Source organism: Pipra filicauda, unplaced genomic scaffold (assembly GCF_003945595.2).
Source record: "Pipra filicauda isolate LSUMZ 115617 unplaced genomic scaffold, ASM394559v2 scaffold155_size1731166_pilon, whole genome shotgun sequence".
NCBI classification, from domain to species: Eukaryota; Metazoa; Chordata; class Aves; order Passeriformes; family Pipridae; genus Pipra; species Pipra filicauda.
This window is the reverse complement of record NW_024104051.1, coordinates 247,123-262,634: the sequence shown is the minus strand read 5'-3', so window position 1 is coordinate 262,634 and position 15,512 is coordinate 247,123. Positions and strand designations below refer to the sequence as shown.

Below are 15,512 nucleotides of genomic sequence, written 5' to 3'. Positions count from 1 at the left end.
AAAAAAAAAAAAAAGGTTAAAAAACTGGTCCAACTCCTCCTCTCCCCTTCCAAACCGAGTGCTGTCCGGGAAATGCACAAATCCAACTCTGGTTTTAATCGTTTTCTGAAAGTAGTAATCGCTATTCAAATACGTGCAGTGAAGGGTTTACTAAACTCCTTCCCCCCCGCCTTTTTTCCCCCCATATAAAGTATTTTTAAGTTATAAAATATACAGTCCAAGACTAAAAGTATAAGTCTTTCCAGTGGAAAACATTGATCTAAATTTACTCCTTTTAGATTTGCTTGAATGTGCTTTGATGAGACGCTGTTTTGGTGTTTAACTGCATATGAGAAGATAATTTCTGGACATGTAAATAAAAGCATATTGCATGGGGGGAAAAGCATAATATCTCTTTGCAAATGATGAATCGCTTAGTGCAGAGGCAAATTATTCTTTATTTTATTCTAGGGAGGATCGAAAATATATTCATTTAATTTCTCCATTCTATCTATCTATCTATCCATCTATCTATCTATCCATCCATCTACTAAAATAGCAGATATATACACTACATAATACATTTATTTAATCCCTCTATATCAACATATATATGTGTAAATGTATAATTAGATACACAAATATGCATTTAAACACACTCCTATATAAACTGGCCAGGCTTGTGTGCATATGTGCATATATAAAGTGTAGCATCCATGTACCTATGTGTGCAAAAATATATATAATTTACATACCTAAATGTGGCAATTAATATGTCTATACGTGGAAAAAAGTTGTCCGTTCAGAGATTTATGCGTGTATATGTGCATGTATGTGTAGTCTGTGTATGTGCAACTCTGTATATGTATATATTTTATATGCTGCATATAAGTCTCTATATGTGTATATGTCTATATCTAGTCACATATATGTCTGTAGCTATATGTAACTATGTAACAGATAATGTTTTTTACTATCCCATTGAGGTAGACTTGTGCAGCCTATTGTTTCAGACAACAGATATAAGTTGCGATGGAAGAGGAACGTCGGATTTGGTGTCTGTCCCCCATTTCCAATTATAGATGGATCATTACAGACAGAGAAGTACTGAGAATCCAGACATCTGCTCTTCACATGAATGCACTCACCTCCTAGAGAACAGCCTGCCATCATGCTCTGGAAACTGGTTGAAAATGTCAAGTATGAAGATATCTATGAGGTGAGTATATAACATGCATATAAGTAAGAGAGTATATGTATATTTAAATATACATCTAGTATATAGATACAGGCATGACTTTATAATACATATATATCTCTACATATACATCTAGGCAGAAATAGAGACATACACCAACACACACAAGTATAGAGACGGGAAACCAAGAGTAAATGCTTAAATGCTTATTTATTTGCATATTTGTATTCAGCATGCCAAGTCTTAAACTTTTTTTTTTTTTTCATGGAAAAGCTGTTTGATGCGATTTAAAACATCAAAGAAATGATCTGGGGGTTGGAATGAGGCAACTTAAAGGCAAGAGTTTGATTGTTTAGACCTCTAATTAGATATAATTCGATTAAATATGGACAAATGTCGAGGAAAAAAAAAAAGAAAATAGAAGAAAAACACAATCTGGTATTCAGGGACCGGATGCATTTCATTCTTTTATTTTTTATTTTGCAATTCCAAGCTAAGCTCAACCTGAATGTGGATTTTTTTTTTTGTTCCCTTTTCTTGTTTTCAGAATCGGATACGTTTTTTACGACTTTCTGTGCCTCTATAGCAATAGATAAGATGTGCATGTATACATATACTCGCATTAATTAAGCGGCACATACATTCTCGCACGTATGTGAGCACACGCACCCGAACCGATACAGTCAAAGGCAGCTCCGCACAGTCCGCGGGCACGAAAAGTTGTGAGCTTTATTCAGACCTTATTTTCGAGGTCAAAAAGCAAACCAAGGGCGGTGGGGGGTTAAAAATCACAGCTCAAACACCGCGAAACCTTTCTTAATTTTTCACGGTTTCCTGAGCCGGATCTTTCCCAAACGGGCTGCGGGAGTGTATTTCTTGTAAGTTAAACCAGCGTGCGGGATTTGCTCAGAAGCGGGGTTGGGGAAACGTGTATGTAAAAGAGGAATGGCACTCCACAAAATCTTTTTTTTTTTTTCATAATTTTTATTTTTTAATTGAGGGGAAGGCGTTGGTTCGGCGATCTCGGAGGGGGGGAGTGATTTTCAGAAGGGAGCAATTCGCCAGCTCCAGAGCGGGAGCTGCTCCGTGGAGAGGCGGCCGGGAAGGAACCGGGGACTGGGAAAGAACCGGGGACAGGGCAGGGACTGGGGAGCGGACAGGGGCCAGGGAGGGACTGGGAGCTGAGGAGGGACCAGGCGCCCGGCAGGGACCCGGTAGGGACCGGGCAGGGACTGGTCAGAGATGGGCAGGGACTGGGCAGGGGCTGGAGATCGAGCAGAGACCGGGGATCGAGAAGGGACCGGGAACCAAATAGGGGCCGGGGAGGGACTGGGCACTGAGCAGGGACCAGGGAGTGCGCAGGGGTTGGGCAGGAACCGGGCAGGGGCTGGGCAGGGTCTGGGAATCGAACAGGTATGGGGGAACCGGCAGGAACTGGGTACCGAGCAGACACAGGGCACTGAGCGCGGGGCTGGGTACTGGGCAGGGGCTGGGCAGGGACCGGCTAGGGGACGTGTCCTGGGCAAGGGACGGACAGGGGACGGGACAGGGGACGGACAGGGGACGGACAGGGCTCAGGGTACCGGGCAGTGGCCGCAGCCCCTCCAGGGAAGCACGGTCGGGGCCGCCCCGTCCCCGCATCCCTCCCCTCCGGCACTTACAGAGGGGAAACTCCCGGGAAAAGCGGAGAAAGAGATCGAGGGGAAGGTACAGCTCCGGCTGTTCCCGGCCGGAGGAAGGACGGGATGGAGCGAATCGGGGAGGGGATCCGGCAGCCGCACGGAAGAAATGTCTCCATTCCCAAAAGCTGCCGTCAGGATAATTATCCTTGGCAAAACCCGGCATCTGCAGAACGAGCGCAGAACGAGCACGTGTGTGTGTGTGTGTGTGTGTGTGTGTGTGTGTGTGAGAGAGAGAGAGTGTGTGTGAGTGTGTGTCGGTCCCCGTGTGTGTGTCCCCGTGTGTCCCCAGCCCGTGGAACCCTCGCTGCTTTTCCCTCCCCATCCCCAGGCACAGCCCGGCCATTGTCTCTGCCCGCAGCAGCAGGCGACAAAACATCTCCCCTCCCCGGCTGCCGCGGTCGGGGATGAGGGGTTTTATTCCACCCTCCTTTTCAGAGGGATTTTTAAAAGCGCAATGAATTGACGAACACTCGTGTTTGTAGGTTGCCGTGGGAGAGAAGCTGAGTTGGGGGAGCGATTAGGGGGGATTTGGCTGCGGGCTGGGTATTCCCGAACTTGGGGGTGCGCTCCGAGGCATCTTGTAACGTGCAGCATTAGAAAAAAAAAAAAAATTGTTGTCGATTTTTTTTTTAAGCGCTGAAACCCTCTAGATTTGTCTTAAAAAAAATATTTCCCTCTCTTCTTTCCGATTTATAATTAACAACACGATGGTAGAGGCGTCTCAGCCACTTAAAATGATTCTGTTCTTAAAACAAAAGTGTGTGTGTGCGTGTATGTGCGGGGGGGGGAGGCTGCTCTGGGAAGTGTGAGTCTATTTAGGAAGGAACGTAAGTTGAACTTTAACAGAAATGGCAGACAGTCCAGTTGAACGGGTTCCTGCAACATCAAAAAGGTTTTATATCGCCCCTGGCTTTGCCTCAAAACTATAGATTTACTATCCTTTAAAATTCACTCCATACATTTCGCATTTGGGTGAAAATCGGGAGATCTATGTACATTTATACTTTTTTTTCGTATCGAGCTGTAGAAATAGGATTCAGGAAAAAAAAATGAGCCAAACAACGTAGATTCAAGTATTTATTTGCCTATTGCGAATAAATACGATCTGTAACACGCACCAGAAGGGCTTAATCTTCGCTGTAAATAGGCATCTATTACAGTGACTGCACAGATCTTCTTCCATTTCTTTAAAAATAACAACAAAAAAAAAGGATTAGAAAAGCCTCTTTTTCTTCATTATTTGTTAAAAAAAAAAATCAACAACAAACTAAAAGAACAAAAGCACCAAAGGCAATCAATTCCTCCTATTAAGAATGTATAATTAAATATATATTTAAAGAAAAAAAAGGGAATATGCTTTTCTTCTTCGCCTCTAGCATTGCTTCATCTCACTTCCTTGCTCCAGCTCAGCAGTGTCTACTTTCCGCATCTTCCTCCGCTCGAGTTAATTGAAGTTCTGCCTCTTCCTTGCTAAACTTTTTCCCCCCTCTCCCTCTCCCCAAACTCTGCCTCTGCCAGCCCCCCTCGTCTGATTACATCTAGTAATTCTCCACTGAATGAACGTCATTTACAATAGTAGGGGAGCTCTCGAGCTGGCTGCCAGCTTCACGCTCCATTTGGTCCTGCATTCTCCCTTTAAAGTAGTCGTGTAATATTAATAGTCATGAATATCAATTATTATGAGGCGGTGTAGAGAAGGAAAGGGAGGAAGGGGTAGAGGAGCAGTCTGAGCCTAGCCTTGGGTTGAAGAGGATTGTATTTGGGAGCTCAAAGGCAAAAAAAAAAAAAAAAAAAAAAAAAAAAAAAAAAAAAAAGGAGGAAAAAAAAAATCTGAGAGGGAGGGGTAAATCATATATGTAGATAGAGGTTTCCAGGCTCGGTTTTGGGGGCATTGGTCTTTTTTTTTTTTTTTTTTTTTTTTACCTCTTTTTTTTTTTTTTTGATGGATAGACTTCGAAATATCTCAAGCTGTTCTCCTGTGTCCAACACGTCCCTGTGCAGATCTCCCTGATATTTTTCCCTCCAGTTATTAGTATTATCACCATTATTTTATTTTTAGCTATTACAAGACTTTTTTTATTTCCAGATGTTAGTCCACACCTATTCCGCCATGGTGAGTTTGGATCCATGTTGTACTAGAATTGCATGTTCTCTCTCTCTCTCTCGATCTGTTGTCTCTCTCTCTCCCTCTCTCTCTCTTTTTAAACGCCTTTGGCTTGGTAATTTAGCACAATAATTGGAGGAGGCTTGCAGCTGCTTCTCCCTTTTTGCATTGTGTGTTCCCGATTTGAGCGAGGGGAGTCTGGGGGGAGAGTAGGGGGAAAAAGAACTTTTTTTCCTTTTTTTTTTTTTTTTTTTTTAACCATGTGTGCCACTGCTTGTGGGGGTTTGAGCTACACTTTGTGGAATAGATATTTTTGTTGTTTACTTTAGCCTCGCAGCTTCAGTGCGAGGGAGTTGGACAAAACTCCTCTCCCACCTTTTCTCTGAAGCCTCTACACATTTCTCCCCCCCCCCCGTCCCCCCCGTCCCCTCCACACACCCCAAAGACTTTTCATTACAATTAACCCCCACCCCATACTCCGGAATACAATACTGGAAAAGGAAACAAAAGACACTGGAAGTTGCTGCAGAAATCATAGCGACTGGATTTGTTCAATGTCGATGTTTCATTTTTATTTTGTTTGATTTTTTTTAATTTATTTTTTAAGGGGTAGACTCTCTTTAAGCAAAGATCCCGCGTGGGTTTTATTTTGAGTTTCTTTTTTTTTTTTTTCCCCCCACGTCCTTTTTTTGCACAACTTCTCACCTCGGAGTCCTCCGAGAAGTGCAACTTTCTTTTTGGGCTTTTCCACGTGAAAATGGGTTGGTGATTTTGAGGACTTCAGCAATGGGAATAAACAAACGTTTGGAAACTTTAGGCAGGGGAAAGAGTGGGTTGTTTGGATGGATGGGTGGTGTGAGGCTCTTAATTTTTTTTTATTTTTTTTTTTTTACCTTTGGTTTGATTTGGGGGGCTGTGGATGGAGAATTATATTACTGAACTGAAATTGCAGATCACATATGCATAAGGAGCACTAGTCCTACAGTTTTAATTTTGACATTTAGCAATTCTCCCTCATACCCCCCGCCCCCTTCCCCCTTCTTGATGGTTACCGGGAACAGACACAATGTGGGTACGAAACACAGTAACATTTCTAATACGTGACAGGGGAAAGGGGCACATCTGAATTCCAGTTTCCAACTGTTTACGGTTTTATTTTATTTTATTTTGGGATGGGTTCTGCTCCTTTTATTTTTTTTTAAAGGTCTTCTTTTTTTGTTGTTGTTTTTATGTCATTCCGCCTGTAGGACCGGCATGATGGAGTGCCCAGCCACAGTTCCAGGCTGTCCCAGCTGGGATCCGTCTCGCAGGGACCCTACTCCAGCGCTCCTCCGCTCTCTCACACCCCATCCTCGGATTTCCAGCCGCCTTATTTCCCACCCCCCTACCAGCCTCTTCCTTACCACCAAAGCCAGGACCCTTACTCCCATGTCAATGACCCCTACTCCCTAAACCCCTTGCATCAGCCCCAGCAGCACCCCTGGGGACAGAGGCAGAGGCAAGAGGTGGGATCAGAAACCGGGTCACTGCTGCCACAGCCTCGGGCCGCCCTGCCCCAGCTCTCGGGACTGGACCCCAGGCGGGACTACCACTCAGTAAGGAGGCCAGATGTCCTCCTGCACTCAGCTCACCATGGCCTTGACTCCGGCATGGGGGACAGCCTTTCTCTACATGGCATCGGACACCCAGGGATGGAGGAGGTCCAGGTAAGGCACCGCGTTCCTTTCTCCTGGGCAATGCAGCTGGAGCCCCCATGCCTGGGCTGGGAATGATCAGTGAGGGATTTCCAGCGATATTGCTGTGGGTTGCCATTCTTTTTTTCCGTTCTGGGATTATAACTGTGGTACTCCCCCTCCCTCTCTCTCTATTTTTCTATATTTTTTTTTATAAGAGAATTTATTTCCTTGCTGTCACGCACAGGCTGTGCTCTATAAACCCTCCCCTACATGGCAAGCCAGCAGAGTGCAGGGGGAAGGCGGACATGCTGCTCCAAATATTCCACGTGTTTCAAAAGCTGGCAGAGTTCAAGCCTGGCTTTTCAAATTCCAGTTTCCCATGCAATCTCAGCTTCCACCCCCTTCCCCCCCCCAATCAATTTCCTGTCGTTCAGGGATTTTGATGAAACTGTCGAATTACTACATTTTTCGTCCGGGAGGGAGGCAAAATATAAACAAAACCCAAACCCAAAGCAATAACTGGTAATCAGAAACAAGTCCGGTGTCCATCCCCCCCCACTCCCTCCTTATTTTTTTAAGTGTGGTTGGGTAAGGCAGCACTGATTTTAAATAGTTTTATTCTCTCTTTTGGGTAACAAAGGAGTTTCGCCGGGCTCAAAGCACAGTATTTCCCAGCTTTCTTCCATCCCACGCGAAACTCATCATCACGTGTTATTTCCTAAAAACAGAAAGGCCCTTAACAGCTTCGGTGCTGGGCTGGTTTGCACCTTGCTGGAGCTGGGCATGCACAGCCCGTGGGGACCCCCGAGCCCGAGGCTGAAGCCTCCAGGGGCCAAGTCCTGCATTAGTCTTTACTAATCGGGATTTTGGGGGTTCTCTTCCATTCTTTTTAGTTGTTTTTTTTTTTCCCCCAGAATTTCTATATCATATATTATATATATATATAAATATATATATATGCACACACATATGTATATATGACACATGTATTTAGTCTTGGAATAAATAAAGAAAAGAATCATTGGATGAAATACGGACGACAAAGTTACAGAAAGGGAAAAAGAAAGGAAAAAAGAGGAGCCTGGGAAGAAAAAAAAGTAGCCGTGAAAAAGGATGTGCTGAACATTATAGGAATCAGCGGCAGGGAAGCGGAGGGGATGTATTGCTTTGGCTTGTGGCTTGGCTTGTTTTAGGGCTTCACGGGAAAATCCCCGGTCTTTGCTGGGTCGAGATGCTTTAGAAATAGAAAGGTTTTGATGTTTGGATTTGCTCCTGCCTCCGAGCTCAGTGACCGTCGGGTCGCTGGTTCCTGCAGGTTTCCAAGGTGGCTTTGAGACCTGGGGGCAACCCCTGACCCCCACGGGCGCGATGCGCAAGTCTCGTCTCGCATTCCTGGCTCAGACAAACTGGTCTGCAAGTCAAGGCGAGTTTTACCTCTGTGAATGCGGGAAGGAGATCGCTCTCCTTTCTCTCTGCAGCCGATAGGCGTTGAATGCTGTTTGTGCTTTGATATTTACACTTTCCCCGAAGAAAAGCCGGTAATTGTTGTGCTTTTGTGAAAAAAAAAAAAAAAAAAAAAAAAAAAAAAAAAAAAAAAAAAAAAAGAGAAAAACAGAAAAGAGGGAAGGTAAAGAAAAGAGGTAAAAAGAAGAGAAGAGAAAGATAAAACGCAGAAAAAAAAGAAAAGGTAGAGGAAGGAGAGAGGGAAAGGAATGGAAAGATATGGAAAGGAAGAGAGGCAGACATAAAGAAGGAAAAAAAAGGAAAGAAAGAGCAGAAATAATAGGGAAAGAGGAGCTCAAATGAAGCAACTCTCCATCTCTTTTCCAATAAAACATCCGTTCTGCGGACAGGGTACAGTACTGGTGGCAATTGCCTCCCCTCGATGCCTCCGAGCGCAGCGGTGACGACCCGCGGCCATCCCCGACCTGCTCACCCGGGCTGGCCGGGCCGGGGGGGTGGGATGGGGTGGGATCGAGGTAGGATGGGGCAGGCGAAGCTGTGGACCAGCAGAGCTGGAGTCCTTGTTTTGGGGTACTGAGACAGTAGGAAATTAAACAGACCCTTTATTCCTGTAAGTTTGGTCTCAGGTTGGGGGGAGGAGGGTGTCCCAGGGAGAAACACATGAAGGAAGAGGTGTCCAACTGCAAGTCAACACAGGCAGGAGGGAAAGTAGCCCAGAACTCGCTTCTACCGCTCAGCATTTTCTATTCTTGTCCCTCCACTAGTGACAGATGAAATTGGGCACTTTTCCATCCTGATATTCAGTATGGATTTATTCTAGATTCGAGGAGTCCATTCTAGCTACAGGGATTTTTATTTAGACCACATATACTTATTATCCGCCATCACTAGATAGAATTTCCCAGAAGGATTTCAAGTATTATTTTTTTAATAGTTCAGAAAGTTGAACCGATATCTAGATATAGAGTTGGATAAAGATGTTACTCTTTGCTTTAGCTTATGCATGTCTTATCAAATATGTGCCATGAGGATGGGCTGGGCTGAGGAGGAGACGGAGAAAGAGAGTGCGTGACAGAAAGAAACAGTGGTTATTTTATAAACACCAAATCCAGGCCATGTGTGAGCCATTGTCCGGGGCTAGAATTAAGTGATTGTAACATGATAGCGCTCTGTTATTGTAAACAGGACATATTGTATTGCTATTGCTGCCCCTTTCGAGAGGAATTTTCAATCTGCGATTTACAGCCTTCAGACAGGGAACAGAGAAACCAAGACCTACTTATTGAAAAAAAATTTGCATCATCTAATAGGGACTCTGAAAAAAAAATAAAAACCCACCATTGCAACCCCAGATATTTTTTTCTCCCCATCGGCTGGGCAAAAGTAGGGTTATAGTGGTAAAAGATACAATGAAGGAAATATTCAGACTCTTTGAAGGAAAATAAAGGCCGGATTTTTCAGGTTTTCTCTCAGATATGTCCATAGCTGTTGAATAATGTGATTATAGATAGTATTCAGGAAGCTCCATGCTATCAGATTATTGGAGGAGGGAAGGGAAGGGAATCTTCCCCTCCAGATTTTCCAAGTACATCTGGAAACTCATCACCTTTCCCCTCCCTGCACACACACCTCCGCTCCTCCTCCTCACTCACGCTGCTACTACGTGCCAGCTAGAGACAAGGAAAGTTAAGTTGCACCAAAACACCCAAGTCTCTTATAAAGTAACCCCTGGTATCACTTTTAACTAAAGAAGTCTAGTAATTAAAAGTCTGAGTTGTTTTTCCACGTTTCCGCATGCAGTCCTAATTAAATCTTTACGATCCTCTCTGTGACTATTAACTGCCAGCATGCTGAGCGAATATCCTGTACAAAAACCCAGCAGGAGGGCGTAATTAGATAGAAAATCAGACAGGAGTCTTCTCATTAACTACAACAACTAACCCACGTTGCTGATGGAGCGAGCGGAGTGCATGCACACGCATAAAGGGTGTGCACAACCATCGACTCCAGAGATAGGGCGAGATCAGGAGGAAAGATGGAAAAAAATAAAAGGGAAGGTGGTGTTTTTCATGTTTACCTCCAATTCTGTGCCATCGAGGTGCGCCACGCTGCACTCCAGCAGGCTGCAGGATTTGCTCATCATCCCTCGTCGGGAGCTGCTCAGGGAAAGGAGGGAAGACTTTGTAATTTTATTTTGTGCCCTTTAGGTATGTAGCCTATTGATTATGAGAGAGAGACACAGCCATGCCCAAACACATCACATAAGGCAACCCTCTGCGTGTGTATGTAGGCTCGTTGGAGGGTGTATTCAAGGAAAATGAAAGGAAAGCTCTCGTAGAAAATATTGTTCCGTCACGTTTTGGGGAGATGTAATTTTCTCCTAAATCATATTCCATCTGGAATGTCTCCGCTGAGCACAGAGATGGAGATAAGGGCTAGATCCGGATAAGCTCAGCCTCTCGGTGTAGCAAAGATAAAGTTAAAATAATAGTGACGAAAATCATTGCTTTGCTGTGAAGGTGTTTTCCTTATCAAGGAAAAATGTGACAACAACCCAAACATACAATAACATCGAAACCCCTAAACCCTAAATAATAATGAGAAAAATAAAATAACAAAGTCAAGAAACTCACAGGTCCCTCCTTTCTCTAGAATCGACCGTAAAATGGAACCTGTCGGAATTCTGCAGTAAATTACTCTTATGACATCTCATCTCTTTGGGAGATGATTTTACTCTGCCGGACGCAGATTCAGCGGTAGTTTTAGTTGTTTTGTTTGGTTTTTTTATATATATATATATCCCACTTTCGTGTTGAGAAATGAAACGCAACATTTGCTGTGTCCTCTGTGCCCGTCTTTGTTCTCTTCCCTGCCAAAGAAGTTAATGCCGTAATAACAGGTGTGCTCCTCAGCGGGCTGAAAAGAAGGGGGAAAGTGTGAAAACACGGCTTTGAAATCGGGACCTTTTTTCCTAGGCGATCAATTTGGTGGTTCATACTTTTGATAATGTATATTCCCGCTCCTCCCTCCCCGTCCCCACTAATTCAGGACATGGAAGCAACCTCGAGAGCTGTAAATCTCTTTCTGCCCGTCCCCTGTACAATGTGGGCGTTGCGCTGCGCTCCGAAAGGCTCAGGCTTTAATTAAAAGTCCATAATGTAAACTATGATATATAAAAAGTAAATGGCCCTTGAATTATTAAGATGTAGCAGGGTTAAACAAACAAACAAAAAACAAAAAGAAAAAGGAGGAGGGGAAGGAAAGGGGAGGGAGCATTTAAGTTGTCCTTAATCGTGTTCATTTATGTCATGCAATAGATCTTGCAGATGTTGCCAAATTGCCACATTTTCAAAGGAAGAAATATAAAGCTTTATGGAATGCAAAGAAGTCTATGTGATATCTATGTTTTATAAGATAACAAAACCACTATTGCGCCCCATATGCTTCACACCTCTTTTTGTTTTATTAGAAGACTATATAATTTGTAAGAATTTCATTTTCTTCTCGATTTGGGGAAATAATAATAACAACAATAATAATAGTAAAAGAAAAATTCTCCCTCCCCTAGTGAATTAATATAAATGGAAATAACAGGAACTCCAGTTTGGAATGACATGATTTATGTACGCGATTCTTTAATATCCAGTCAATTTGAATAGTGATGTTTTTATATCCACAGTCAGTTGAAGATGCCAATAACAGCGGTATGAACTTATTGGACCAGTCTGTCATTAAAAAAGGTATGGATTATTCCAACAAGCTAGACAAACTTTTACTGTGTAGCAATATCTTCATGATATATTTTGACTTTGGGGCAATTAATTTCTCCGGGAAGCAGGAATACATGGCAGCAAGATGAATAGTTGATTGGATCAGCAGATAGAGTGAGGGCATAAGATATGTGAACAGAAAAGTTTATATCCCCGCCTCCCCCGTCCTTCAAAGGGTTTAGTGACACAAATGCTCTCTAATGGAGCACCCCATGCTCGAATGCAGTTTCCGTGGGCTCTCCTCTCCTCTTTTCCCCCCTCACCTCGAGAGTCTTCGATGGGAACCCCTCGGCTTTTAATAGAGGAAGGTGGTTGATTCCCTTTGGGGCTTAAATGCATTTCACAGGCGAATAAAACGTGGAGAGAAAGAGATGCCCATGGAAAGGCAGCCCCGGCCCCCTTCCCTGCTTCCTCCAAGATTCCTCCCTTCCCCCTTCCTCCAAGGTTCCCCCCTTCCCCATGCCCATTTTTTACATCTTTCTACATATGCGCCCATGATTTAGTGTAACTGCAGAATCACCCCATACTGTTAAAGGGAATGTGATATTAACAAATGTTTGCAGTCTCTTGTACAGCTGTAAGCAAAATAATTAACTAATTAAACTAATTAAATGTAATTACAATAACTCATTTTGGGCGTATTGCAGCTGCTTAATTTTTTTACATTTCTCTGACAGTCCCTGGAAGATGCTCGGCGATTAGTGTTGTGTTATGCTGATAGACATTAAACAGATCACACGCTGCAAATGGAGGGAAAGCTATCTTTAATTATCTAAGGAGTTTCTATTTCTAGATTCAATTTTAAGTACCAGAGATGAGGCTTAGAAATGCTGTCCCTTATGCTTACTATCAGCAGCACTTATCTCCAGGACCTTGTTATTTGTCAAATGCTCACAAATGGTTTAATAGCGATGATCTTGTAGGATGTAAAGCAAAATAACGCGGAGGGTGTTTGCTTAAAACGTGTTGAAGGCTGCACGAGGTCCTTCCGTGTATTTATGGTTTGTTTTGCTGTTTGCTTGGTTTTTTGTTTTTGTTTTTGTTTTTAATTTAAATCTTCATGTACGGTCTCTCTTTCACACACACGATCAAGGTCTAGTTGTTTGAGGGAGGACAGATGAAAACTTGAAGACCCTTTGGCAGCACCATTTATCACTATTGGTTGAAAAGTCGAAGGTTTTTTGGGGTTTTTTTGGTTGCTTGCTTAGTTGTTTGTTTGTTTGTTTGTTTGTTTTCTTTTTTAAGAAACAGAAAGTTACTTACCTTTAAAAAGGAAAAAAAAAAAAGATTTCTGCTGTTTTGGTTCAGTTTGAATGTTTAATGGAGTATCTACTCAGGGTCTGTAACCTGATGGTTTCTGGTTGTATTTTTAACCTTTTTTTTTTCCTCGCTCTCCTCCCCCTTCCCCACCCCCACTTGACACCTCATACATGATGTTGTCTCTTGTGTGTATTTGATTAATTGGTGCTTGATTTGTGGTCGAGAGACTCCTTCCCAATGTTGTTCCGCGCTGGTTTTTCACAGAATACACAGTTCAAAATACTCTTTTTATTTATTTATTTATTTATTTATTTTAAACACGCACACGTCTCTGTCTCTCCCTTCTTCAGCTGACGAGGACAGCAGAGACATTCCACGTGTGTGCTCAGTGCTACAGTTAGAGAGCGAGTAGCACTAGAATGTGAATGTCAATAGTTCTATGGATCAGGTATAGATTTTTATATGTGTAAGGTATATATTTAGGTGTGCTTCTTATGTGTGGGCATTGCAGCGGCCCCAGGTCGAGCAGCTGCCTCCTAAAGAGACCCAGTCTCGTCTATATGGGATTACATGTGCCTATTTGCAGCCAGAAGAAGAGATACTCTGAGTTTACACATGATGAGCAGGAGACATATGCGCTTTAGAAATTAGGTTACTAAAAAAGACCCTGAGATGTGTTTGCAACTGTTTAAAAGTCACTGCAGCAGCGTTTTCTTCCTTAGAAGTAATGCTGAGCTCTAAGAGACTTCCCAGCGCAAAGGAATATTGTATTTTCTCGCCCAGCGATTTTCCTGGGTGCCGAGGAAGAGAAATGGGTAATAAATAGCAGGTCACACTTGTGGCAGTCAATATTTAATCAGGACGAGAGAAGGAGCAACACAGAGAGCGCTCAGTATCAATTTCGCTTTGTTCCCTGCAGTTTGTAGCTGTGAGGATGTACTTTGAAGGAAGAATAAGTTATTTAAACTCCGTGAGTCGTTATTGCAGGCAGATGGCACAGATAGATCGAGAGACAGAAAGGTATTGACTGATTTTTGTCCAGTGGAACGTTCCCGTGATACATATTTGCCAGTCGAGGCTCGGAGGGGGTCTACTTCACCAAATCCTGGTTTAGTGCCTAAAATTCTTTAATTACAAAGCAGTGGGAGAAGTATGATGGAGACTTAGAGTCTAAACTTAATTATATCACCCAGACTGTGTCTGTTCATGGTCTTTCAGGCCTGCAGAGGGAATTATCTATCTATGCAAAAGCTTTGCCAAATTATTAAGGAAATTATATAGGGATTCATACACGGCTATTGATTTATCTCACGTATCGATCCCCCACAATAGATTACACATACCCAGCCTCTTGTTATGTTTGCTATCTGAGCTTACTTGACATTTCTGAAGTAATTTAGTTAAGAGGAAATGAGTTGTTCCCAGTAGAGAGAGCAAACGAGTGGAGTGAAGGTAGCCAGCGTGATAAATGGCTCTTTCATTTGGAGATCTCCAGAGCTCGTTTAAGGCTAATTTTCTGTATTAGCCCCCTTTGAGCTATTAATGCAATAGGCAGGGACCGTGGCCCCTCGTCTCTTAGCTGCCCCATTAGAGCGAGCATTAAGCTACCAAGCCTGAACTCCACCGTGGTCGTGGTGGTGGTGGCGGGGAAATAATGAAAGGTGCTTTTTAAACTCCCCTAATCTAAACTGGCAGAGGGTGGTTAATACGATTTGAAGGGGGCTGGTCAATGAACAATCAATAAACTAATAATGAGAAGGATGCGGTACATTAACAGCCTAAAAATGCAACGAGACATTAAAAAATCATCGTTAACTCCTAGTTCCATTAAGATTTGGGTGGTGGAAGTGGGAGGGAGGGAGCCAGATAAATCATCAAGATGATAATAATGATCACCAAGAGCATTAATACCAGTTATAACTAAGCTTTCAGAGCTTACCGGCTGCACGTTTGGAGGCCTTTCCCTCGATTTCTGCTGAAATGAAGGGAAAGTTTTCCATGTGTCAGGAATAAAAGATAGAGCTCCCTTGTCAAGTGCTCATCTGAAATCTGCTTGGCACAGACTGTGGTGAAAGAAGTTGTCCTCTTGCAAAATCTTTCGTGACCCAAGTCCCGAGTTAATTTTTTTGTGACTCTGGGGCACAGTCAGAGTCTTAAAGTTATTCTGATGTATTTATTTACTTACAGATCTTTCTGACGATCGCCTGCACACTCACACCTGATTTAGCATGAAAGGCCATTTTAACTCGAACACCTTAATTCGTGGTCTCCTTGCAAACACACTCTATCGTTCCTACTACTTTGGGGAAACATATGAAAGAAGGTGTCCTAACCTTTTGCTTTTAACTCTAAATAACACGACATGACTTTCCTCCCCAC

At 43.1% G+C, this 15,512-nt stretch overlaps 1 protein-coding gene across 2 annotated transcripts in view; it reads left to right on the top strand.

Moving 5' to 3' along the window:
- Nucleotides 1-982: 982 nt before the first annotated feature.
- TFAP2B (transcription factor AP-2 beta) overlaps nt 983-15,512 on the top strand; it is a 33,400-nt gene continuing 18,870 nt past the window's right edge. For both annotated transcript variants that reach the window (XM_039379089.1, XM_039379090.1), the window contains exons 1-3: nt 983-1,198; nt 6,211-6,669; nt 11,783-11,843. In XM_039379089.1, coding sequence (XP_039235023.1) covers nt 1,118-1,198; nt 6,211-6,669; nt 11,783-11,843 — 601 coding nt within the window. In that variant the 5' untranslated portion in view covers nt 983-1,117. The remainder of the gene's footprint in view (nt 1,199-6,210; nt 6,670-11,782; nt 11,844-15,512) is intronic.